Source organism: Leuresthes tenuis, unplaced genomic scaffold, assembly GCF_036924035.1.
Source record: "Leuresthes tenuis unplaced genomic scaffold, fLeuTen1.0.hap1 SCAF_5, whole genome shotgun sequence".
NCBI classification, from domain to species: domain Eukaryota; kingdom Metazoa; phylum Chordata; class Actinopteri; order Atheriniformes; family Atherinopsidae; genus Leuresthes; species Leuresthes tenuis.
In genome coordinates this window covers 20,583,114-20,609,973 of record NW_027325359.1, presented here as the reverse complement: position 1 = coordinate 20,609,973, position 26,860 = coordinate 20,583,114, and the positions used below count along the sequence as shown (strand labels likewise).

The window sequence follows — 26,860 nt, the reverse complement described above, 5'->3', positions numbered from 1 at the left end:
TTGATTTTTAAAGTTCCACATGCACACATAAAGTTTTTAAAGTGGTTGCGTGTTACCTCAATGGCAAAGACAATCACGATGAAAATAAGGACATAGACCAAGCTTCTATTGGTGGAAACGTAGCGCAAGTAAGTGCTCCATGAGGTAGTTTGAAAGACGTTTTCATGTTCATCTGCAAAGCATTGCTGTAAGAAAGCAGAATTGTTCTTTTATAATGCATTCCACCAATAACACCAAATTATACCTTTTTCACAGGAGACATTTTCAGTCATCATAGAGTGAAAAGCACATGTAATTTATAATTTGATGGCTAGTTTACACTTAGAGGTGGGCCTGTTTATCAGCGCTCGCTGACTGTTATGGCTTTCATGTATGCCTTTGTTTTACTGTAGGTTTTCTAAATGATGGACATCAGGTCTGAAATGTGAAGCCAATGCAGAAAAGACTTAAATTATTCGAGGTTGGTTACAAAGCATCTCTGGCTCCAACTTATTCAAATTACAGTGACTTCTTACATTAAACAATAACTTTATGAAATTATTATTATCATATTTCCTTGGATACAGAAACTCTTTCTAATCAATTTGATGTAGGTTACTTTTAGAAATATTTACACAATCAAGTCAATAATATGGCTCAAAGAAACATTAATCCTGAAAGAGGTTTGTCCCAGTGTACGTCAAATTGTGACAAAGCAAATAAGTTTTATATTTATGTATGTAAGATTTTCAAAATCTGGGTTTAAAAAAAGATCTTTCTAATAGCATTAATTTGAAAAAAAAACACACAAACTGCTTTTTCTTAGTAATGCCATTGCAAAACAAGGGTAAAAATGTTAAGAGGTCGTACCTCCATGTCTTCTTCCTCCACTTCCTCACTAATGTCATAAACGCTGTCCTTAGACAAACGTCTGGCATAGATGTCCAGCTCAGATGCCAGGTTACACTGAGGAGTGATGGACAGCTTTCTTCTGAAGGACGACTGCATCTGTTCTCTGCGCTCCTGGCCCTGAGCATTGGTGATGAACGCCAAGACGGACTGGCGTCGCTGCGCGCCAAGATGTTGCACCCCGTGGTGGTACAGGTTACTCCTTGGAAGCACCTCCTCTACTTGATCATCCTCAGGGACAACAGAGAATCTTCTTTCTGAAAGTTCATTAATCCCATCTTCTAAAGTTGTGGACTGGAATGCATTTGTCTGCTGGGAGTTGCCCATGAATGAGAACTTTCGGGAAGCTGCGTAAGGATTAAGGATGAGTGACTGCTTGCGTTTTTCAGGGTAACTATCACTTACAGCATGGTTCTGTGGTGGTGCATGGCGGAAAGACTGGCGAATTGGCTCTGAGCCCCGGAAACCAGCAGTTTCATCGACTGAGACCCTGCGAAGGGTTTCTGTAAGAATAGAGCTGCGGCGCTCTGCGTTAATGTTGTCATAAGCTCCAAGACCAAGCAGGAGGGAGCTGAAATCTGGGCGCTGTGCCTGAAGCTCAGAGAAAGTGCCGCAGAAGTAACAGTCTCCATTGTGCAGCAAAAGGATTTTGTCTGCCCGCTTAAGATGTTCCAACTTGCTGGTAACCACAACTCGAGTCTTGGAGGCCATAAGTTTACAGACACATCTGTTGAGTGATACAGAAAATTATATTTGATTACTTTTTGGGGGGCTGGGGGATTCCAACAAAAAGAAGGGCTGTTGTCTAAATATGAAAAATATATATAGAATACAGAATGATGTGTCATTTTCTACAGTATGTATTTAGCACAACAGTTATGGTCAGGCATCTGGCTGTGATTGAAAAAAATTCCCATTCGCTGAGCTTAAAAAAAACCCAAACACATTTCCTGAGACTGTTACACGGCAATGAAGTAGCCTTAGTTCACTGCAGTCAGCTTGAGTGTGTCTAAAACAACAAGAGATAGTTTTGAACTTGAACCTGCACTTCAACTCATCCACCCCCACAACTGCCACTTGAAAGGCTCTCTGTTGGTATACATACTTCTCAAAGATGTCTTTCTCTGTTGCAATGTCCAGGTGGGTGAACGGAGCATCAAGAAGGTAAAGATCTGCATCTTTATAGACAGCTCTATAAGAAAGCAACAGACAGGCAGCCAATCAGAGAGGAACTGAAAGGCAAAATAAAAAGTGACAATGGTAGAGTGTGTGAGAGAATGACAGAAATAAAACAGTTCAGTTGAGTTGGAGAGAAAATGTTTAAGAAGAGCCAAAGAGGAGAAGCTGTCTACCTACAGGTTGTAAAGAAGGAGTCAGATTTCTTTGGAAATGCTGTAAATAACTTGAAATAAACACTGACAGTGATGGCAGAGGCAGCAAACCAATCAATGGCCACAAATCAATGTTAGCACACCAAAGCAATAAATAACGCAAGGGAAAATGAGTGTGTCTGTTGTAGTCTACAGAGATTTTATGAAGCAATAAAGTTCTGGTAGGGCTGTAGAAGACATTTGTCATTCAAACTTGAGAGCTTAAAACAATAGATAAGAAATGATATACGGCCCTTTACAGTTTTGGGAAAGTGTGATTATGTACTGTGGATACTTAAATCTTTGGGCATCAAAACTGTCAAGGGTAATACAAGATGATAATAGTAATTATCTTGATAACAGGGATCATTTATTTATTGCTCATGTATGAATTTATTTATTTTTGTCTGAACTTCCACTGATAATAAAGTTATTTGATACTGGTTTTGAAGGAAAAGAAAAGTATTGGTTTATTTTTCAGTTAGTTTTTTGTGTAAGAAGCTTGTTTATATTTTGAAACGTTGTTTTTAAAAAATAATTTTTTTATCTTAAATCAGAAGAACTATGCAAAGCATTGTTCTTTAATGCGCTAAGGTTGACCAAAACAAAGACTATAATTAGAAAAGACCAAACTGTTCAGTGGAGGTGGACTGGGCTGATATATACATGGGAGTGATTGAGGCATGCTGACAGATGCTGAGGTGTGACAGGGGCTACCTGGCTAGGCAGATGCGCGCTCTTTGACCGCCGCTGAGGGTCACCCCTCCATCGACGAGGGGAGTCTTGTCCTTCTCAGGCAGCAAAGCAAAGTCCTTAGGAAGAAAAAAAGAGGTCAGTGGATCAAATGTAAATTTGCAAGTACAGTAGTATCAGTTGTATAACAGGTTTCAGCTCAAAATATAGCAAAAAATTGTAAAAAAAAACTGACAACAGGAAACGAATTGCCTAATTTAATTTCTGGCATAATTTGTGATTTGGTCAGAAATGTGTGTGAGAAAAAATATTTTTTGGGGGACTAATACAATATTTTCTACTTTCCCAGAGCCAGAAACTAATGAGTGTCTCAATGAATGCCAGACCCCTTACGTATCAGGGGCCTTACGTACCCCTTATCATTTAACACATCTATAATCACCATAAATATAGTTGAGCTAAACTGAGCGAGAAAACAAATTTATGGTTGTATATTTTTGGAGCTCTAAGCCCACAGAGACAGTGAAGGATTACAGAAATTTAACCAAAGGAGAGGGTACACAAATGGGTCTGTGTGTAGTCCTCCAAAAAGCCAACAATGTGGTGATGACGCAAAGAGTAATGAAAATGCTAATTGGTTGGAAGTTTGTTTGACCTGCAAAGGGAGACATCCACAGAATAGTACACCACAGAGGAAGAAGCACGCAAAATCACTATGAAGTAAAGTCAGTGGTTGTACCCGAAAACCATTATTACACAAACAAGAGTGGTATACATTCCAGCTTGTTCCTAGTGTTTTAACACAGCCCCAATGTGGGAACAGCAGCAAACTTGAGAGCAACACCAACACTAATTGAATGCTGTGCCATGCTGAGGTCTCAATGCAGAGAGCTAGGTTGTCTTATTCAATACTATGTCAATAAGTAGTCAATAGTCTATAATTAGACTATCATTTAACGCAACTTTAATTCAAAGTATAAAGAAGTTCCTAGGCCAAGTTCCTAAAACATATCTATATTAAGTCCCTTTCACATCTTGTTTAATTAGATGAACATTGTCCATGAATTTGTCGGCATTTTTTGTAAGATTCCAGGGAAACTGAAATTTTTGCCCATACACCAAGATAACATAAAGACACTGCCCTAAACATGATTTTTACCTGAAAATCCAATTAAGGCTTGTTCATACGATCACAAAAGTATTGTTATAATTTTAAACACATAGAAAACACAAAACACAGATGAGAGGGGCATATGAAGGATATGAGAAACGGAAAAACTGTATGGTTATTTTCATAGTAATTGGTAACAAAACAGACACCCAAACCATTGGGAATGAAGTGTTCATGAAGAACTTTTTCATCATTAAAGTTTCCTACCTTTTTAATGGTAGCTTCCGCAGTCCCAGTAGGAGCGCATAGGGGATCAAGTTAACAAGTTGTTTAACAGCTTATAAAATAAGGCAGCATAGTAAAAAAAAAAAAAAACTACATTTGTGTCGCACTGCACAAAAAGGCAGATAAAAGATGCCGAAGGAAAATCATGAGATTTTAAAGGTAAGACCACCCACAGCAGTCTGTCTGGTTCTTCGGGAGGTAACAATAGTAAGGAATTACAGTGACATGCCCAATGAAAGACTTGTCACTATCTGAAGAAATCAGCTGCAGAACTCCGTCAATGCTGTATATCAGGTTTATCCTATGTTTTTTCCTACTTAAGAATAACCTGCAAATACTTTCCGAATTTCAAATCATATTTTGTAGTCACCATCTAATCCTACAAGAAATTTACAAAAAAAATTGTCATTCTAGGCTTATGAATTCTTAAAGTGTGGCCAAAAACATAATTTTTGAGGTGACAATGACCTTTGATCATTAAGTTCTTAACAGTTCATCCTTCAGTCCAAAGCTGCAGTCATGCATGTACTCAAGTTATTGTTTGTGCCAGATATCTAAAAATTAAGCAAGTAGAATGATCTGTATTCAAATGTATGATTAAAGATAATAGAGTACTCAACATAAGTGAAAACCCTACTGTTCAGTTTTACATCTAAAATAAAAAGTAAAGTATTTACTCTTACAAACTATCAGTTTAGACTTATTACATTTAAAATACAGGTCAAATGGTAATGAACTCAATACAACTTAAATCAGTCCATCTTTTATTACTGCAAGTAAAATATTGTGTTTTTGCTGAAAGACTCAACCCTCTTCAATGTGATGACATTTTTTTAACAGCTGCTCTTTGCTGGAGAGGCTGTGTTGCTCTAACTTTCTCAGTGAAATACCCAAAAGGAGTTCTGTGACTTCAATCAGGCTGCATACTCAGACAAAACATAATTTTCCCTTTTTTTCTTCATTAGTAACTCCTGTGTGAGTTTTACTTTTGCTTTGGATCGTCATGCTGGAATTTTATCAGACAGTATTTTGGCATTTCCAAAGGTATGATGTCACTGTCCTATCTCCACATGTCATCTTTGTAACAGCAGACTCACCTTCGTGTTTCACTGTCAAGACTATGCACTTGCTGTGGTAGTCCTGGCCACATTGTCACAAAACATGCTGAACCCCATATCAGCTTAGCAATTTCATCTTGGCTTCATCTGATTAAAGTATATGCACTCGATTTTTTTTTTATCTAGCAGTTCAACTGATAACTGATCATTTCAACTGATAACCCCTAAGACAAGTTTGAAACACTTGTCTGTCTGTATTTCACTTGTCTGTCTGTCTGAGTTTAATTATTTTGTAGTGCATGATTTCTGTCACCATCACTGTTCAGTGATTTTAGGCTGGTCAACGATTCTTGTTTATTACATTCACACAGTTAAACCAGTTGATATTATACATTATAATGAGATTAAAAGTATCTTTTTTTGGTTTGGTTCAATAATCATGTTTTGTGTCTTGTGTAGTGGTGAACACAGGTACATATTTTTTTTTAGTATTTGATTTCTATGTTAGTGCCTGTATTTTCAACAAAGTCCTTCAAAAGCATTAACTGCTACTGTTCATACGAAGGAATCCTATATTTGTAAGCTAAAATTGTCCTTCTTGGAAAGCCTACATTCTGCTGGATACGGTAAATTGAACCTTTTCTAAAATTATATACTTGATAAGTACGTAAGTAAGACAAAAAGACAATTTAACATTCATAAATTGTACCAGAGGCAGATAAATCTTAACACTACAAGTTCAAAAGCACCTACATAAATCTGATGACACATGACAACAAAAATGGTTATCACTGCTCATTACTACAAAGGACAGATCAGCTACAACACAGGAAAAAAAAGCAAAACAATACGCTAAGTTTTAGAGGCTGTTTGGACAAAACTTCAAAAGAACCGTGTCTCATACTGGTTAGTCCCAACATTAACAATCTGCATACAGAGGAGGATTTTTAATAATTTCCATACGATATACAGTGAACTGACAGTGTGACTTCTGTTATATGACTCCTGTGGTTTAGTTTTTCTTGATGCCTTGAACCACTTTTGACATCTCTCCTGAAAGACAAACTGAAAGTGATTGTTTTTTTTTTCATGGAAACAATGGTATTGCATGCTGGCTTTGTTTGTTGTGACAACATTTTATGTTTTTGTTAAAACTACTGAGGCACCATCAACGCCACAGAGCATGAAACATGGAAGTCAACAAAGTTATCCACAGCATGAACTGCAGCATTGATTTCAGTAATAATAGAGCTTAAAGAGTGTATCAATAATATCAACAGATAAAAAAATGTCACTGAAAAATTGGCTTATATAAGTTCCAAACATTTTGATTGTGAGTAGTTGGTTAAAAGTAAAAGTCCATCACATCACAACACGTGTTGTACTTTGTTGTATATGATCCTAAAACAGATAACAGATCAAGTATTTACATCAGCGCAATATGGACAAAAATTACATTACCATAATAAATGCATACTTTTCATAAATGCATGCATGCAAAATTAATGTTTTCTTAATGTTTTCTTCACCAACATTTGTTTAAACGTTTTATAAAATAATCTAATAGTGAATATCAGTCCTCACACCTTGCAGGTCTGAGCTGTCCTTCCAGCTTGCTGATGTGGTTGTGTTCGTCACTGAGAACTAAAAGGCTCATATTGCATCCCACTGAGATTTCCATGGCAATAGAAGAGACATTATTCAGTTGAGTTGGATATCACTCAACACTGAGGCTTATGAGAGTGTGAGTGTGTGTGTATCAGAATAAGAGACAGAATGTACAAATATGTGTGCAAGTGTGTGTGGGGGGATATAATTGGGGTAAATGGGGACTTGGGAAACCTGAACCCGTTAAAGCCTTGCAGAGGCTCCAAATGGGCAACTGAGTGGAGAGTTTCAGTTCAGTGAAAGCATAACAAATATATAAATAAACAAATCAGTAAAAAATAAACAAAATAAAAAATATTTTTTCTTGAGATATCTGCTGCTTCCAGGATTGCACACACCAAATCTGTTAATTTTGACAGACTTTGTCTGAAAGTATGAGCATCTGAGGTAGTGGCTATTAAAATAAGTGCATTCATATTCTTAGTTTGTGTTTTAGTAATTGGTAGCAGAACATCTGTAGTCTGCATTAATAGCAATCATGACCACAAAGTAAAGACATTTAAAAAAATTAATGACCGGTACCTCTTCAAGCTGGCAAGCTTTGATAATGGAGGTGTAGCGGTACTCGTCATAAGTCAGGCCGAACAGGATGTTGTCACGAATGGTCCCTGGCATGAGCCAAGGAGTCTGCGATGAGTATGAAATCCGACCACTGTGTCTGATTTTACCCTCTGATGGCACCAGCTCGCCTAGGATCATCATGAGCAGGGAACTCTGAAGGAAACAGGGTTATACTTAACTCAACTACATTTTTATGTCAAGGCATGACACAATGGTATTGTCACTCCTTATTACCTGGAAAGAGTCAGTATTGTGACTTTTCAAGAAAAGATAGCTTGATAACACATTTTTTTCTAATTGTCATTAACACTCCTTTAGCACAATTTCCTTAGGATCAAATATTTTCTTTGACCTACTTTTCCTGAGCCAGTAGATCCAGCCACTGCAAGCATCTTGCCCTCCTCTAAATGCAGGCTTATGTTTTTGAGAACAGGCGTGATGTACAAGTTCGTGAAGAAGAGCCCGTTGTCACCACTCAGGTGTCCATTTGCTTTGCTTTCCTGTTTGATCTTCTCAAATAGATTACCAATCTCCTGCAGAAAAGAATGCAGTTTTCACTTGTCTGAGTGACATCAAGACAAACACACACATGGACACTTGTTTTTTGTTTGTTTAATCTTTGCTCATGCCAGGGTTTAGTGTGTGCGTACTCTGTCAAGCAATGATTTCAGACAATGACAGTGGGTCAAACTATGAGAAATAAGAGATTCTCAAAAACACGACCTGACTCTCAGTGGCCTTATTTCAATTCAGTCACTGCTTCTGTACAAATTAATAGGTGACATAACACACAGAATAAAGGAGTTCTGCATGACTCACTAGCTTAATCATTGACCTTTGTGATATTTTATGGGTCACCGTTCCCCTAATTCCAGGATTGGCAATGGATTGTATAGGTTTGTCAGTCTAATTCTCATTTAAATGAGTTGACGTACATGCTGTCAGTAGTAAAGAAAGGCAACAGCCACCCCCATTCATGTGCGAATGACACATTCCAAGAAGGGGAGAATGCAAGAGGAGAATTTGGGAATTAGGTGATAAGCACTGAATCTCAAAGGGAAATTCAGTGTTCCCAGCAAAAGCAAACTTTGGTGACAACATCGGGATGATTAATTATGCAAAGTGAGTGAAAAGAACACTGCCGGACGTTTGTTTTCTCACGGTATCAGGTGGTCAATGAGTCACACCTGCTACACTAAGTTTGGAGCCTCTGCCTATAGATGAGATTATACTACCCACTCCCAGTGACTGGTGAATTAACTTTGATACCTGTAATGCATGGTGGATTTAGGGATTTCTGAGGGTTACCTTTTTCAAACATGCCAATGCCATTTTATGGTGGTGACAGTCAGAAAGGTTAATGATATAGCCCGAGTCATGATTTCCCAAATGCTTATTCATTAAAGTGATAAAACAGTTTTTGGCACATATATTCTTAAAACAAAACATCCAATAAGATCAAGGAGTACTTGCAGCAGATAACAGATGAAAATGCATTTATTTAAGGTAAGTGATCCAGGCACAATAACTGCTGTGTCATATGACCAGAATTATTGGAAGTTGAGTAAAATCAAGTAAAATAATGGTAAATACGTGTCACACTAAATCTTATATTAGAATCATACTGCTTGAGGCATGACTTAATTCAACTGGTTGAGCAGGCGCACTATGTACAGAGGCTGTAGTTTGAGCCCTGGCCTGAGGCCTATTGCTGCATGTCTTTCCCCACTCTCTCTGCTCCCTTTTCTGTCCACCTACTGTTAATCAAAGGCCACTAGTGTCTGAAAAACCTTTTGAAAATAATCATACTACTTGTACCAGCATATCAGTAATAATAAAAACATATCAAAATAATATTTAAACAGTTATGAAATTTGAGAATTACTAATAAAGAAATGTGGATAAAACCTTGTACTGTTATTAGGATTTCTTATTGTAGACTAATATATTTAAAGTTTGTAACATTTTTCTTGCACCATTCTGCTATACCTTATCACATCTCAAATACAAATAAGTCAATCACTACTCCTTGTGAGTAATTGCAACATACTTTTTGATAGCTTTGATAGCTTGCTGATAGCTTAATTAAAATAATACATTGCTTTATGGTTTATGGACTTTTGATGGCCTTTTGGTGGCCTCTTCAACATGACAACAAATCATGTGTATGGTTATACATGTAAAGGGCTCACACAGAGATTTGTTTTTATGACAGTGGTCTTACACAACCACCGGTGGAGCCAAAGAGCAAAAAATTAGCCAAATTCTCCAGTGTTACTGTAATTATGGTTCATGTGTATTAGTACTCTCATCACACACTTAAGTCTTGTATTTAGGTTTGATATTCACACACCAACATACCTCATCCCAGGATGCAGACACATTGACTAGTTCCAACCCAACAGTGGTCAGGCTGTAATCCAGCACTCTGTACTCTTCCATCAGCAAGAAGTCCTGATGAAAAAAAAAAACGAAAAAAAAAGTGATCCATAATAATATTAAAGTAGATTTATCATCATTTGATATCATCAACAAAAATGTCTGAGTTTCATAGGAGTAGATTTAGGACAGGCCTGTTTCATTATACTTCACAGGGGTACCAAATGAAGTGGCCAATGAAAGTACATCTAACCCCAACCTAACAACCTACCTCAATCTTCTTGACTAGTGCCAGTGTGTCATACCACATCTGGATGGAGCCTGGTAGCTGGCGGGTGAGAGTCATTCGTAGCACTATGCAATAGGAGGCTGTGGTGAAAATTCGACGGAGGATAATGCCTTTACTGAGCGCGTGTGGTACAATGGCTGACACGATAACCAAAATGGCAGAAAAGAAATATGAGGCACTGTAGAAGTATCGCAGAGAGCCAATCTTCCTTGTCAGTGTCATCTCATCCCTGAGAGAGGAAAGGAGCACTGCATTACTATTCTTACATGCTTTATATACAAGATACACATAATTTTGATAGATTCTGTTTATATTTAATGAAGCAAAGAAACTTTATATTTAATTAGTACAATACTATTGGCTGGACCCAAAGCAAAAAATGTCCTGTATTAAAAAAGAAACAGACATTTAAAAATATGCCACCTGAATGTCTGATTAATTTAACTGTGAGGAGGGAGGCAGATCATTCTTTTGTGGAAAGAACACAGAGTAAGAATGAGGGTAAGAATATCAGGATAAATAAATCATAGGGGGAGTTGGTTATTTCATGTCTTCACTACCTTCGGCATCAGGTTTTAAAGGTGAAGCCAATAAGGTGCCTTCAGGAACAGTACCACCAGGCACCACCAGTGTGACATTTGTGGTACAGTTCACAGTCTTCAGGAACAAGAACTCATGACAATAAAGATGGCAGAAATCCAGGAAAAGGTCTCAAGTATGAAGAACCACATTAGGCTCTGACAGGATACACACCTACTGGCTAAAGACACTAACTCCACCCCAGAAATGCTCAGCAGCACAAATGAACTAGCTGCTAATGGGTGGGATCAACTAAGACTCGCAACCTGGAGTTGAAACAGTCCTGGTCAAGATGGAGCTCCAGAAGAGGGCAGTTCCATCCAACGACCAGCCAAAAATCTGCCAGTTTACATCATATAAGCTATTGTCAGAGTTTATTGCAGATAAGATAAGTAGACATAAGGCTCAATAAATGAGCAGGACCCAGTGGGGGAAAAGGAAATAACACGAAAGAAGCTTCATTCCAGTTACAGAACCATCACCAAAGATCGTAAGATCAGAGATACGATCCTGTAAACTGCTATTCAGAAAAGCCAAATTCTAGGAACAGCTAAAATACTGTGCAGAATCCCCAAGCTCCTGGGACTCTGGCAGAACCCGAGCTTGAAATAACTGAACTATCACCAGGGCAAGAGGTAATTTAACATATCCACTTGTCTAATCACTCTTCTCTTTTAACACAGTAGCGTGTTGGACTCGAGAGGGGGTGGAGCAGAAACAGACACAAGTGGAATCCTGAGAGAAAAAGGCCTGTGAACGACTCCACTTGGCCATATTGTCTGTCTAAAATAAAATAAACCGTCCGTGTCAAACCGTCCATCATTTATGAGTGTACTTGCTGAAAGAACCCGCAGTGGCATCAGGCAACGCCACATAGCCCTTTTCAAGCTGGGTCGTCTACCAGAGGCCTGGGAGCTTGAGGATTTTCACATATTAAATATTACATATATTACATATAGTTAATACATTTTTACAGACAGTTGAGATGTCTGTTAGCTTGTTAAAAACAAACTGTAGCTGAACTTCAAACTGTTTTACAGTTAACTGGAGGGATTCTGGTAACCAAATTGCTAAGTAACCAATATTGAAATTCATATTCATATTTTTTGCTGCATGATACCAAAACTGTCTCTCACACTTTAATTTGCCATTTAAAGTGATGCAGACTTTGACTTTAAAACCCACTTGTTAACCATATGTCTTAACATCCCTCTCAAATTCAGCAAAGTGTTGATGCCATGATGCTGTGTACCGTCAAAGCATTTGAGTGTGATTATTGGACCTGTCAGTTGTTCTTACTCGGTACTAAAATGTGAATAATATGCCCCATCAGCCCGAAAACACAGAAAAATTATTCACTCAGTTCTTACGAGTTTCTGGAATACAGTTTAAGCCAACTAAGCCCAGATAAGTCCTCTCTCTGAAATCATCTAAGCTGAGGTGTACTTGAAAGGTTTTCCACAGTAAAAGCTTTGATACAAACTGTAGAGGCAGAGCATCAGCTTTTGCCACAGTACACAAGAGTCTTAGCAAGAGTCTTATTCTGTAAATGTGTGAGTGTATACATGTAGAATGTATAAGTGCCTTACTGTCTGATGTTCTTAATGATGGTTTCCATCACCTCCTCCCAGCCATATGCCTTCACAGAATGAATGTTCTCCACAATCTCTGACGTGAGAGCCAGACGGCGGTTGATCAATCCTGCTCGCTTCGCTCTGTTCACAGGAAGCAGTTTCATGTGAACAAATAAACTGTTTAATTTCTTATAGGTGTGCGCATGCATAAAATGCAAGCATATCAGAGCATGCAGGTTCACATGCACAAACATTCTCACATCCATGACAATAGTTGCACCTGTTCTGAAAACATTTCCATCGCCAAGGAGTTACTTTGTTGTAATCAGAAAGAAAGAAATAAAATCTGAGATTTATGAGCGTATATTATGAGTGTATGTGGTAATCCAACCTCACCTGTGTGGTCCCATCTTCATGGAGAGCCAGGCCTGGATGATGCCCAGCAGAGTTAGAGCTGCAAGGCCGCAGAACCCATTAACCTCGATCAACTCCCAGATCAAACCAACACACAATATACATTGCAGAGGCGTGATCCATATGAAGTGTGCTAAACCCAAACTCTGTAATGCGCACACACACACACAGACACAAAACACAGAGATGAGAATAGAGTATACAAGGCAATGAGAAATGGAGTTTAATGGAGGGAATCATTGTGTGATATTCCCATCACTAAAAACAATGAATGAAGAAATAATCAAAGAAAGAAAATAAATGGTCAGGTTTAAGAAAGATTAGTGAAAGCTTTTGTTCTGAGGACCTCATACTCACAGCTTTGTAAAGATATCTGAGAAGTTAGATGAGCACAGTAGCTTTACTTTTGATATAAACAAAACATTGTCAGGTGCTATAAAGTTAACCAACAGAATATGTTTATATTGAGAAATTATTAGTAAGCTACACTTCGGTAAAACATATTGAAATATTAGGAATACACTGACCATGCAAGACAAAACAGCATTAGCATTATGCTATACAATAGTACTTCATCAAAAATATTTCTGATAAAACCTATCTATATCAATACCTTTGTAGTTTAATGCAAGTGTTCTCTTTTCACAAATGCCATTTTGTAATAATCTTGCATCTAAATATAATATGTATAATTAGGCTGCTTGATTTGTGCTTATTCATAATTTAAATTAACTGAATAATGCTTGTGTAAAAAAAACTTTTTTAAAAAAAATACTTGATAAGTATTAGCATTAGGAACGTTGGTGTTATTCTTTTACCTGGATTGAACCACATAAAAAAGTTTCTAGGATGGTCTTTTTTAAACTACACAAAACTGTGCAAATTAGGAACATCTTTTCTCAGAGTGCAGAATGCAGAAAAACTAGTCCATGCATTTGTTACTTTAAGATTGGACTATCTAATTACTTGTTATTGGGCTGTCACTAAAAAAAATTTGAAAAGCTTCAAGTTGATTCAAACAGTTAATGCTGTTTCTGAGGAGAGATCATTTTTCTCCAGTTTTAGGTTAGAATAATTTGTGGGTAGAATTTAAAATTCCTCCCCACACATATAAAGCTCTTAATGACCAAGTTTCTTCACATCTTTAAGATCACATAGTTTAGTAGGTGTGGTTCATAATGGCTTAGGTGACCCTGAACCATTCCTTTAAGATAAGCTGCTATTGACTTAACCTTCTGGGGCACCTCCAATGATGCACTGAACACCTCTCCACACTTGCTCTCTTTATTCTCCATCTAAATATGACATTATTCTTGTCATTAACTAGTGTTATGGCATTGTTGACCCTTCTCCTGTACTCTCAATCCCTAAACAGTTGAGGCAGATGGAAAGCGCTTCTGAATTAGGTTCTATTGGAGGTTTCTTTCCATTAAACAGGCTTTCTCTCCACTGTTGCCTTGTGCATGTTCAGGACAGGGGATTGAAAGAGAATATTTGATGCGCTGGTTTCCATAGCTAGGCAACCTTTTAATTAGCATTATAAAAAATTGACTAATTTGGATTGTAATGAATCTGATTTAATTTGATTACAATGCATTAGGTTGGATTTGATCAAATTTATTTAAATGACACAAAAATTAAATCAAAAGAAAAAAAAACTTTATCCTAAAGGAAAAATACAATGTTGCAAATTTTGAATTTAGAAATAATTTTTTCTCATCGATCATCGTAAGTTGTCATTGCATTGCAGGTATGGCTATTGTGCTGGCAGGAACTATCGTTCTGTATTGTCAAAATAAAAACTGAAGAAGCCTCTTACTGAATGCACTCCAATGTTTCAAGACTAGGTTATGTAGAGAGTGGGCAGTATTCCCCATTATGTTCTTTATCTTGGTAGATGATAGCATCTTCAACAACAACCCCAGGATGAAATGCAAACTATAGTCTGTCCTGAAGGTACTGGAATGCTCTCCTGGCAAAGGCTATGGTTGAGAAGGTGCTGTGGAAGCCTAAATAGCTGTTCTGCGCATGCATTCAGAACCCATGGGCTAACACCTTGCATCTTTCTTTTGGTTCGGTTTAGATTGAATTGTATGAATAAAATTCCTTAAGAATAATTTAGTTGTGAAATTGAGCTATATAAATAAACTTAAGTGAATTTAATGAAGGCGATGAATGCAAGTTACTGCAGACATCTGTCGGGATTTTGAAAGCTCAATTAGCTGTTCATGAATGTAAACAACTCTCTGTTGGCATGGTGTATTATTATAACAGTTAGAGTGCCAGAATTACCAGCAAGAATTCCTTAAGGGGTTTTTCGCACAGGATGTGGTGGCTGCAGCACTCTGCTTCCAAACACCTTCATGTATATATGTCGCATGAAGCCAGAACAAAAAATATAAATAGTGCAAGATTGGGCTTGCCATTCTTTTGCTCTGCGTTGAAGTTAAAAATGTTCAAACTTGGGTGCAGCGTTTTCTTCTGACACATCATCAAATTGGAGGGAATCTGGCAATTCTCAACAAATCATCGATCTCAGACATATTCTGTTTAAAGTTGCCTCAAGTTGGCCTTCTCATTTTTGTGGGTCTCCATTTGACTCTTCCCGACATGCTGTCAAATTATTCCCTACTTAGTCTGAAGCAGACATGAAAACTGATTGTATCTGTACAGCTCCTGGATGAACCTAAAATCTTCAAACTCCTGTCTTGCCACAAGGACATAATGAACCCACATCCTTTTACCTGCTGCTCATCTCCTCTTCCTCAGTCACACAGCTTAACATCCAAACCAAGATGGAAAAAATACTTTTAAATTTTTTTTTTTTTCCACAGAATTAAAGCAAAAGAAAATACAAGAAAAGACACAATATGACCAGCGCTGCAGTATCAGGTGATCAGTTCTGTGGTGCCATTCTGTGACTCGATGAGCTCTCTTTGAACACTGAACACTGCCTACTTTCCAGAAGATAACATTCTTTTAAAAGTAATACTACTTTTTCCACTTTTGGAATAGGTTACTTATCAGTGTAATGCATCTTATAAATCCAGACTGACTGAAGGAGTTAGTATGTAATATCATTATGCAATATGATAATCATATCATACCCTGTGATGGACAACCTATCCAGGGTGTACCCCGACTCCTGCCCAATGGCAGCTGAAATAGGCTCTAGAATTTATAGTTTAGAAAATTAATGGATGGATGGATGTCACATTATTTATATAAACGTTTTTATACTTAAGTTTTTAAAATATGTCGACACTATGCCGACACTAAATGCAGTGAAAGAAGACAAAGAAGGATGAGTAAAAAAAGTAGGCAAACTTTCTTGCTGGAAGAATCCAGTTTCATCACCTCTATGCTTCTGAATCTCACCTGTGCTATAAGTGTTACACTCAGTTCTCACCTCAATAAGCTCTCTTTTATCCACTCACCTGCAACTTTCCTCTTTTTATCTATAATGCACCCACACAGACAAAGTAGCCCCATCTCTCTATATCAAGCAAGCCACATTCCAGCCAGGTGATAATTGTCCTAAAGCAGGTTGCATAGTGTTTCCACATTCAACACCTCAGTGAAACTCCACGTAACATAGTTGACAGCTTACACACACATAAACACTCTCTAGCTATGTTGTCGTCATCTTTGTTTGCAACAATCGCACACAATTATATGTTGCTTATAGACTAATACCTAATTGGGTTTGTGTGTTTTCTACCTCTGACCTCCTGTTATTCCTGTTTCACAGTCAATAATTTTGATAGTTTCTAATTCCAGTTCCTTATTCCTGTGGATGTCCTCTCACTGATCAATGAACTTTGTCTTGGGAAAACAAAACTTTTCTCACCTCATCCAGTTTGTTGAGATGGGCAGACATCAGACTGACAAGTTGACCAGTGCTGATCTTATCCAAGACTCGACTTGACAGCTTCAGGGTCTGAAACATTTAAATATCAGAGCTCAGTCAAAGCACAAAGGGAGTAAGTAAGAGGAAGTCAGCGCCATGGGGTAAACTCTGACATCAGGCCGCCATGCCCCTAATAGAAGCTTGAGGATTGCCACTTGCTGGACTCTCACATGTGAGAAGTATTTTGGGAATATTCAGTTATGTACGTTAAACAGGGTGGAAGCTTTTGGCTGATCATGTAGCTGTGCCACCTTAACTTTAACAAAAATTAAGAAAAATCACTATCATAATTTATTCTATAGATATATATGTATATACACAACATACATACAACTAAGATATATATGTTGACACATTTATTTATTTTTTATTCAAATATTGTTTTTGATTATGCAAACATTCCTCCTCTTACTTTCTTGTATATAAGACTGAAAAGAGCAATGCGAATCTGCATGCCCAGGTGATGCAAGCCAAAAAGGGCCGGTTGCAACAGGATGAAGCGGGCGGTGAAGAGGAGGCCAAGGCCCAGGGCAAGGTAGTATCCCTGACTCCGCTCCGGAGCATGAAATGGGTCAAAGGAAGCAATGATGCGACCCGAAAGCTGAGGTTGCACAGTCTTCGAAGCCTCCTGCAACAAGAAAAAGAACAAGTGATTACTCATTCCATCCCAGTGCTCCGATAGAGAGGTAGAGAGAGATAGACAGATACATAGATTTATAGAGAAATTTAAAAACACATCACAGTATCTCAAAATCAATCAATAAATAAAGGGATTAAAATAAAGGATTGCATCAGTGGCCAGACATCAAGGTCACAATTTCCATTTGAATGCAGCATAACTGTGAAATTCCATCAGAGTGTGTTGGTTCCCACTGACATCTTTCTCAGACAATTTTCTTTTTTCCCACAGTGTCCCATTTACATCTAACAGGCATTCTTGTCGTCAAGACAACCAGCTCAAAATGTACTAACTTAGACAATGGCTACTGTCTGCACCTTCCCATGAGTGAGAGACAGTGAGTTGGTTTGTGACACTATGGTGCGACATGCTTGTGATGTTCATGCGTCATTGCGCTGTAGTTTTATTGGTCCTCTTCGGCAAGACAACACACTTAACAGGCACCACACAAAAAGATTGAGACACACACACAAACACAGAGAGTAGGAGAGTAAGAGAGAGTAAGAGTGAAACAATATTGTATGACAGAACATTTGAAACTATTGGGGCAGCTGTAACTCAGGAGCAAGAGCAAGTGTCTGTCAATTGGGATTTGGTGATCAGACCCCTGGCTTCCCTGTACCACATGTTGAAGTATCCTTGGGCAAGACACTGAACCCCACATTACTTCCGATGCATCCACTGATGTGTGATAGAGAAAAAGCAGAGCCTAGGCTGTAATACTGTATAGAAAAAATATATAAATAATCCAGTGTGTGACCTCACACTTTCCCTAACCCACAGCTTCCACAGCTCAGTTGGACTCAAATGGGCCAAGGCACTCCACACGTGCTCCAAAGTGCCAACTGTTTCGTTTCAGACGGCTGGACAAGTGAGAAATTGTGATTAAAAAAAGTGTGTCGGCTCAAATATATAATATATTAGAACTCCCCCCTGAGCTGTCACCTTATCGTGGTGGGGGAGTTTGTGTGCCCCAATGAGTCTGGGAGCTATGTTGCCCGGGGCTTCAAGCCCCTGGTAGGGTCACCCAAGGCAAACAGATCCTAGATGAGGGACCAGACAAAGAACAGCTCAAAAGACTCCTTATGATGAGTAAGAAATTTGGACCTCATGATCCCTTGCCCGGATATGGGACACCGGGGCTTCCCCCCGGAGCCAGGCCCGGGGGTGGGGCCCGGCAGCAGGCGCCTTGTGGCCGGGCCTGTGCCCATGGGGCTCGGTCGGGCATAGCCCGAAATCATGACGTGGGTCCCCCTTCCGACGGGCTCACCACCCGTGGGAGGGGCCAAGGAGGTCGGGTGCTATGTGAGCTGGGTAGCAGCCGAAGGCGGAGGCCTTGGCGGTCTGATCCTCGGCTACTGAAGCTAGCTCTTGGGACGTGGAATGTCACCTCTCTGTTGGGGAAGGAGCCGGAGCTGGTGCGCGAGGCTGAGCGGTTCCGGCTAGATATAGTCGGACTCACCTCGACGCACGGCTTGGGCTCTGGAACCAGTCCTCTTGAGAGGGGTTGGACTCTCTTCCACTCTGGAGTTGCCCGTGGTAAGAGGCGCAGAGCAGGTGTGGGCATACTTATTGCCCCCCGGCTGTGTGCCAGTACATTGGGGTTTACCCCAGTGAACGAGAGGGTAGCCTCCCTCCACCTTCGGGTGGGGGGACGGGTCCTGACTGTTGTTTGTGCCTATGCGCCAAACAGCAGTTCAGAGTACCCACCCTTTTTGGAGTCTCTGGGGGAGGCACTGGAGAATGCTCCTACCGGAGACTCCCTCGTTCTGCTGGGGGACTTCAATGCTCACGTGGGCATAGACAGTGAGACCTGGAGGGGTGTGATTGGGAGGAACGGCCCCCCCGATCTGAATCAGAGTGGTGTTATGTTGTTGGACTTCTGTGCCAGTCATGGACTGTCCATAACAAACACCATGTTCAGGCATAAGGGTGTCCATATGTGCACTTGGCACCAGGACACCCTTGGCCGCAGTTCGATGATCGACTTTGTGGTTGTATCATCGGACTTGCGGCCGTATGTCCTGGACACTCGGGTGAAGAGAGGGGCGGAGCTGTCAACTGATCACCACCTGGTGGTGAGTTGGCTCCGCTGGTGGGGGAGGATGTCGATCAGACCTGGCAGGCCCAAACGTATTGTGAGGGTCTGCTGGGAGCGTTTGACAGAATCCCCCGTCAGAAGGAGCTTTAACTCCCACCTCCGGCAGAGCTTCAACCATATCCCGGGGGAGGTGGGGGACATTGAGTCCGAAGTGGCCATGTTCCGTGACTCCATTGCCGAGGCAGCTGATCGGAGTTGTGGCCGTAAGGTGGTCGGTGCCTGTCGTGGCGGCAACCCTCGAACCTGCTGGTGGACACCAGTGGTGAGGGAAGCCGTCAAGCTGAAGAAGGAGTCCTATCGGGCCTTTTTGGCCAGTGGGACCCTGGAAGCAGCTGATAGGTACCGGCAGGCCAGACGGGCTGCGGCTTCGGCGGTTGCTGAGGCAAAAACTCGGAACTGGGAGGAGTTCGGTGAGACCATGGAGAACGATTTCCGGACGGCCTCGAAGAGATTCTGGTCCACCATCCGGCGTCTCGGGGGGGGAAGCGGCTCACAGTCAACATTGTGTACAGTGGGGACGGGGCTTTGCTGACCTCAACTAGGGATGTTGTGAGTCGGTGGGGGGAGTACTTAGAGGAACTCCTCAATCTTACCAACACGTGCTCGGAAGAGGCAGAGTCGGAGAGCTCGGAGACGGGGCCTCCCATTTCTGGGGCTGAGGTTGCCGAGGTGGTCAAAAAGCTCCTCGGTGGCAAGGCCCCAGGGGTGGATGAGGTCCGTCCTGAGTTTCTCAAGGCTCTGGATGTTGTAGGGCTGTCTTGGCTGACACGCCTCTGCAGCATCGCGTGGACATCGGGGACAGTGCCTCTGGACTGGCAGATTGGCAGGGTGTGTTCCAACTATAGGGGTATCACACCCCACAGCCTCCCTGGTAAGGTCTATTCGGGGGTATTGGAGAGGAGGATCCGTCGGATAATCGAGCCTCGGATTCAGGAGGTGCAGTGTGGCTTTCGTCCTGGCCGTGGAACAGTGGACCAGCTCTATACCCTCGGCAGGATCCTGGAGGGTGCATGGGAGTTCGCCCAACCAGTCTACATGTGTTTTGTGGACTTGGAGAAAGCGTTCGACCGTGTCCCTCGTGGAGTCCTGTGGGGGGTGCTCCGGGAATATGGAGTGCCGGACCCCTTGATAGGGGCCGTTCGGTCTCTGTATGACCGGTGCCAGAGTTTGGTCCGCATTGCCGGCAGTAAGTCGGATACGTTTCCGGTGAGAGTTGGTCTCCGTCAGGGCTGCCCTTTGTCACCGATTCTGTTCCTAACTTTTATGGACAGAATTTCTAGGCGGAGCCAGGGCGTTGAGGGTGTCCGATTTGTCGACCTCAGAATCGGGTCTCTGCTTTTTGCGGATGATGTGGTTCTGCTAGCGTCGTCAGGCCGTGACCTTCAGTTCTCAATGGAGCGATTCGCAGCCGAGTGTGAAGCGGCTGGGATGAGAATCAGCACCTGCAAATCCGAGACTATGGTTCTCAGCCGGAAAAGGGTGGAATGCTCTCTCCGGGTCGGGAATGAGATCCTTCCCCAAGTGGAGGAGTTCAAGTATCTCGGGGTTTTGTTCAGGAGTGAGGGACGAATGGAGCATGAGATTGACGGGCGGATCGGTGCGGCGTCTGCAGTGTTGCGGGCTCTGCACCGACCCGTCGTTGTGAAGAAGGAGCTGAGCCAGAAGGCGAAGCTCTCTATTTACTGGTCAATCTACGTTCCCATCCTCACCTATGGTCACGAGTTGTGGGTAGTGACCGAAAGAACAAGATCGCGAATACAAGCGGCCGAAATGGGTTTCCTCCGCAGGGTGTCTGGGCTCTCCCTTAGAGATAGGGTGAGAAGCTCAGTCATCCGGGAGGGGCTGGGAGTAGAACCGCTGCTCCTCCGCATTGAGAGGAGTCAGATGAGGTGGCTTGGGCATCTGGTTAGGATGCCCCCTGGACGCCTCCCTGGGGAGGTGTTCCGGGCACGTCCCACTGGGAGGAGACCCCGGGGAAGACCCAGGACACGTTGGAGAGACTATGTCTCTCGGCTGGCCTGGGAACGCCTCGGGGTCCCCCCGGAAGAGCTGGAGGAAGTGGCCGGGGACAGGGACGTCTGGGTTTCTCTGCTCAAGCTGCTGACCCCGCGACCCGACCCCCGGATAAGCGGCCGATGATGGATGGATGGATATTAGAACTGCTGGTTCATCTGACAAAATCACCGTCAAAGTAACTTCAAAACATTGTCTCTGCTGTGACTTTGGCTGTACTTACATGTACAATTGCTTCACACAGAGAAAGTGACAGGATATCATAATTGTTTTCTTATGCAGTCAAGAGCATCATGGCAGAGGACGTATTTCGGTCAATAACTAAATTTTGCTCCTTTGCATGTATACTAGGATAAAGATGTCGGCCCAATTAAATGGTCAAGTCGAGCTGTTACAGTAGCTCAACTCAAATAGGATCAACACTCACCCCAAGGTAAAGGAGGACACCAAAGAAGGCAAAGGGGCAGAAGAAGCATCGGGCCAGTGCTTTCATCAGCCTGGGTCTGTTCTTGCCTGACACCACCTCTCTGTCCCATTCTCTGCAGGGTGGACAAAGTTACAACACAGTTAAACGGCAGTACAGACACACAGGGAGAATAATACATCTACCAGCCAAATGCCAGCAAACTTTGGCCCTGTATGCTATTTTTATGTTACCACTTTGGCAACAAACCAGGTATAGGAGCCTTCAATCAATAAAGACAGGAAATCGATAAAGACAGTAAATTGCATTTATCTGTGTAACATTTTTAAAGAATTGATTTAGAAGTAATTTGAAAAAAATACTTTAGATTTTTTTTTGTATGCTGACCAACATACCATGTTGACATTAACCTTAAGCTACTGTCTTGGTATGAAGGCATACCTATAGCATGTACCTACACTGACCTGACCTGTTCGATCATGCTGACCAATTCAACAGCAAATAGGTGGAGTAGCAGAGAAGAGACGAGATTAATGTAGAAAGAAAAGGAAGGAAGAAAAAGGGGAGATCACTCTGAAAGAAATTAATAATAACTGTGGAGGACAACCTTTTATTTTTTAATGTATTTTTAATGTATTTCTTGACATTCACACAAATAATAGAGAGTTAAGGATGGACTAAAATCATCAGTTTGATCACTATGAATTTTAATTCAGTTTCTTCACCAAAGATATAAAAAAGGTATTGTTTCCATCTTCAGCTGCCTTCAGTCAATGATGGCAAGCTGCCAAGAATTGCTTTTGCCCAAAATCCAAAGAGAGCTTCTATCTGAACATACTGGGTAAACCTTAAGCTGGACGTCGTCTTTATGATTTCTCATGATTCACTACCATACATCTTTAATAACAAACTGATTGGTTTGTCTTTTTCAGCATATCTGGTAATGGTCTCTGTTCATCCACTTCAAAATCACAGAGGTAATGTTGCCAGAGTTTCTATTGATGGCAAATGGCAGATGAGTGAGAAAAAAAAAGAAAATCAGGACTGATGGAAAATTTTGTCTTGAGCTTGAAATTTACACACAATAAAGTAACAATTAGATAAATGAGTAGCAATAATCTCAACCAATCTTGACTGTTTACTGCAACAAACTACTACTACATCAGTGTACCACAAAAAATTTAAGTATAAATAAAATAAAAGTATTTGCCACCACATTTTTTAAATACAAAAGGGTCAATTTTAACTTTAAATTGTGATTTTAAGCAATGTAGACAAATCCTTTTTTCACCACTAAATTTCAGTCCAACTTCTGCCAATCCTTTTCATGCCAGTAAAGGTTGTTGACTTGAGCTAAGCTCAGAGTGATGAAGTGGCTGATGAAGCATACTTTACTGGAAGGTAAAGTTCACATTCCCAGAAGCCTTTGCTGTTTGCAGATCAGAGTAATGAGAGCAAAATCACCCACTACTACTCATTTATCACCCAGTGGGCATTGGAACCTTTCTAAAGGTTGAGTTTTTAACACCCATGTACATTAACCGGCTTGTTGGCACCACTCAAGGTGATAAGGGCCCCTTGGTGACCAAGAGGCAAGGCCAATGAGGGACACCACTAAGACTGTTAGGCAATGTAAAAAATAGCAAGAGGGAAGACACAAGTATAAAAATGTTCTATTTTTTGTGTCAACTGTGACACAAAAACATTGTTGGCATTTGCCTAGTGGAATAAGAAAAGCAAAGAAACAATTGAAAGGAGAAGATAAATTAAAGAAAGCAACAAAATCTGGGATAAAAACACGAACAAGTGTCAGGGAATCAGACAATTTTAATTAAAAAAAAACAACAACTGAGAGGCAACAGCGGCACTTAACATCCCAGACAAAAATTATTATTTGTTTATATAAAAGAAATAACTTTAACAAGAGAGAAAGTACCATCCAGCAGGTTGTGGCTGGAGTGGCAAAGAAAAACTTAAGACTGACATATAAGACAGAGGCAGAAAGTGAGAGAGTGAGAAAGAAAATCTATTTATCAAAAGTTTGGACAACTCTAACCATTGAAAGAAAAGACATTTTCAAAGTAGTGAACGAGTTCATGTCCATCATCTGATTCCTGGCTGTTTGTTGGCACACACAAGTTAGGTTTACGTCTAACCTGGTTTAAATGCCAGCCCATATTTTAAGTTGACTAAGAAGAAAGGACATCTATGTCCTGCTACTGTAAACAGCATGCATAGCACAAAAGGAAGCACATTTTTAGATTACACATACAAATGTACTGTTCAAGGCACTTTATTGATTATAGATAATCCTTATGTACTTGGCCGGGGATGAAAGTTTCTACCTTTTTCTAATGAGTCAAAATGTCAGCAAGTAAAAAGATGTGCTCGCTTATTTGTGTGTTTTGCTGCCTTGTGTTGATTTTAGATGTAAAAAGGTAGAAATCTGTTTATGTTTGCACATAAATGTTTTAGACTTTTAGTCTCTCTGTACATAAAGGAATACAATCACCAAGCACTTTATAAGGGACATCAGTATTAATGAACTAATTTTGAATTTCAGGTTAATCTTGTCTTATCACCCTGATTTCTAGTTGAATGGCCACTAAATTACTATTCCCAGTGAGTGGGATGGGATACACAAACCTTTCAAGCCTCTCGGAGAGGGTGTCGGCCAGATCATAAGATGGAGCCTTGTACACGTCTGGCAGCTCTAACTTCTTAGTGAAGCCCTTCCTCAACAGTGGTGATATCCACCTGTGTTTAAAACCACACACATAAGGATTGTTAAATATCAGCTGCTTGAGGCTAGAGTACCTGGGAAAAAAAAGTTAATAGATACTGTTCCACAAACAAAGAAAATTGGCAAATAACAAAAATTAACCGGAATAAATATGTTTTCAACATCTACTGGAACTCAGGTTGGACACATGGTTTGGTCAAGGTACACTATGGATAAAAGTAACACAATTCAAAACTAATGATTTGCTTTTGTGAATCTATTAGACAGAGTACACAGAATTCCAGTTGATTATTAAAGGACAATTTTAACATAAAAAATAAAAAAACAAGGCCAAGTGTTTCTGGAGCACTTAATGTAATCTTCTGTTACTGGTAACATGTATGATGGAAGCATGCGATTCCACTACCTAAAACCTGAGAGATAGCCTGATTTTCAGTATCTGTTAAAATTTGAAGAGGCAGAACATAGCAGTGGAGTCATAACGTTGTATTGTGATTTGCAAATATGAAACAAGAACTGCACAAAGACAGTGTGAAAATTTGATGCTATATTTTAAATAGCACACGTAAGACAACATGCCCAATGATCTCTTGCCACTACGTAGTGTTATTCTCTACTTAAAAGTGAATGACTGTTAGATCCACAAATGAGGAACACAGGACTTGGCAACCCAATCTTCATCTGATGGCTTTTTAAATAATGATCATAAATATATATATGTAACATAATACCTGGAGCACAACGCACATTTGTCGCACAGCTTTCAACAACGTGCGCATTTTATGTGCATTACGGGCGATAGAAAGTCACTGCTTTAATAAGATTTGCAGTTTCGTATCCCCCCGTAGCACCAAAGCAATTAACCTCAGAATTAATAATTTATTAATCACAACCAAACCTGCAAACGAGTTTATGTAAGCACCTGTTACTTTTACTGACAAAACCAATTCTTCTCGATTTTTCTCGATGTGGAGAAAATGAGGAAAATGATATTACGTTTATTCAGACATCTGTCTTTGCATCAGATGTCGGCTATAGTGGAATACGTGTGCACTTTGCCATCAACCAATAACTTATTGGATAAAGAATGAAGACGAAACATGTCTTACCAAAAGATAAATTTGGAGAGGAAGTTTGCATCTTCCACCGGTGACTTCTGCATCCTAAGAGCGCCGCCAGTTTGTTCTCTAACACCTGAGGGTTCCTGCGCGTTGCTTACATTGGTGTCTCCCGCGTAGCTCCGTTTACACTAACTCAGAGGGGGGTCGTAAGTTTTATCCCCCACTTTGTGTCTACTCTAAATGTGACGTCACTGTCCGTTAACTTTTCACCTCAGAGCTGAAAGTGAGATCGAGTGCCCCCTGAGTGTCTTTGATCTTCTCTCCGCAAGTCACAGTCCGCTCCTCTCGTCTTTGCTCTTTCTTCCGTTCACTCAGTGATAGTGAGGACAGTCCATCTTTTATGGGCTGACTCGCCAAAACTCGTGGAGACACGTCACTTCCACGCAAATGAACCTCAGGTTGCATATTGTGGCAACAAGTTGAAGAAGCAACAGCCAGCTCATGTGATTGTGGACATCTTAGTTGTCAGATGAAGGGAACAATAGCTGTGCAGAGCCATTTTCACTTGAATAACACTCAGTTTTCATCATTTCATGACTTTTGTTTGCATGTTTTTATAAAATCTTAATGTTTGTTAATCACATTATGAGTACCACATTTACACAAAATCTCCCTCCTTTAATGGTACATAATTTGCAAATCCCAACATTTTCATACTAACAAAACAACAGATTGTAAATTCAACTTGAGTTAAAACAAATTTTATAATCAATATATACTAAGAGTAAGAACTATGTAAAACACCAAAAATTTGTAATAGACTGAATCCAGTCCACTTCCCTCAATCAGGTATGTCTCTAATTCCAAGTGTGAATAATCATTTTGACAAACATAAATACCATGACAGAGAAAATAGGTTTGATAGTTCTGTTATTTCAGAAGTCGCTGTAATTGTACAAACTACCTCTTAATGTAGAGCTGTGGCTTTTTATTTTGCTCCACTCAGCTGTTTCTTAATGAAATCATGAAATAGAAGAAACAGTTCCGGAACATCTAAAAG

The 26,860-nt window shown here is 40.4% G+C and overlaps 1 protein-coding gene across 1 annotated transcript in view; it reads right to left on the bottom strand.

The window, feature by feature from the left end:
* cftr (CF transmembrane conductance regulator) overlaps positions 1 to 26,188 on the bottom strand; it is a 43,755-nt gene extending 17,567 nt beyond the window's left edge. Inside the window, exons 1-15 of the mRNA XM_072386453.1 lie at positions 25,849 to 26,188; positions 24,643 to 24,753; positions 22,000 to 22,111; positions 17,192 to 17,407; positions 16,720 to 16,809; positions 12,852 to 13,015; positions 12,471 to 12,596; positions 10,285 to 10,531; positions 9,996 to 10,088; positions 7,991 to 8,167; positions 7,596 to 7,787; positions 2,976 to 3,070; positions 1,994 to 2,080; positions 850 to 1,615; positions 57 to 185 (exon numbers count right to left, since the gene is read on the bottom strand). Coding sequence (XP_072242554.1) covers positions 57 to 185; positions 850 to 1,615; positions 1,994 to 2,080; positions 2,976 to 3,070; positions 7,596 to 7,787; positions 7,991 to 8,167; positions 9,996 to 10,088; positions 10,285 to 10,531; positions 12,471 to 12,596; positions 12,852 to 13,015; positions 16,720 to 16,809; positions 17,192 to 17,407; positions 22,000 to 22,111; positions 24,643 to 24,753; positions 25,849 to 25,901 — 2,658 coding nt within the window. The 5' untranslated portion in view covers positions 25,902 to 26,188. The remainder of the gene's footprint in view (positions 1 to 56; positions 186 to 849; positions 1,616 to 1,993; positions 2,081 to 2,975; positions 3,071 to 7,595; positions 7,788 to 7,990; positions 8,168 to 9,995; positions 10,089 to 10,284; positions 10,532 to 12,470; positions 12,597 to 12,851; positions 13,016 to 16,719; positions 16,810 to 17,191; positions 17,408 to 21,999; positions 22,112 to 24,642; positions 24,754 to 25,848) is intronic.
* Positions 26,189 to 26,860: the final 672 nt, after the last annotated feature.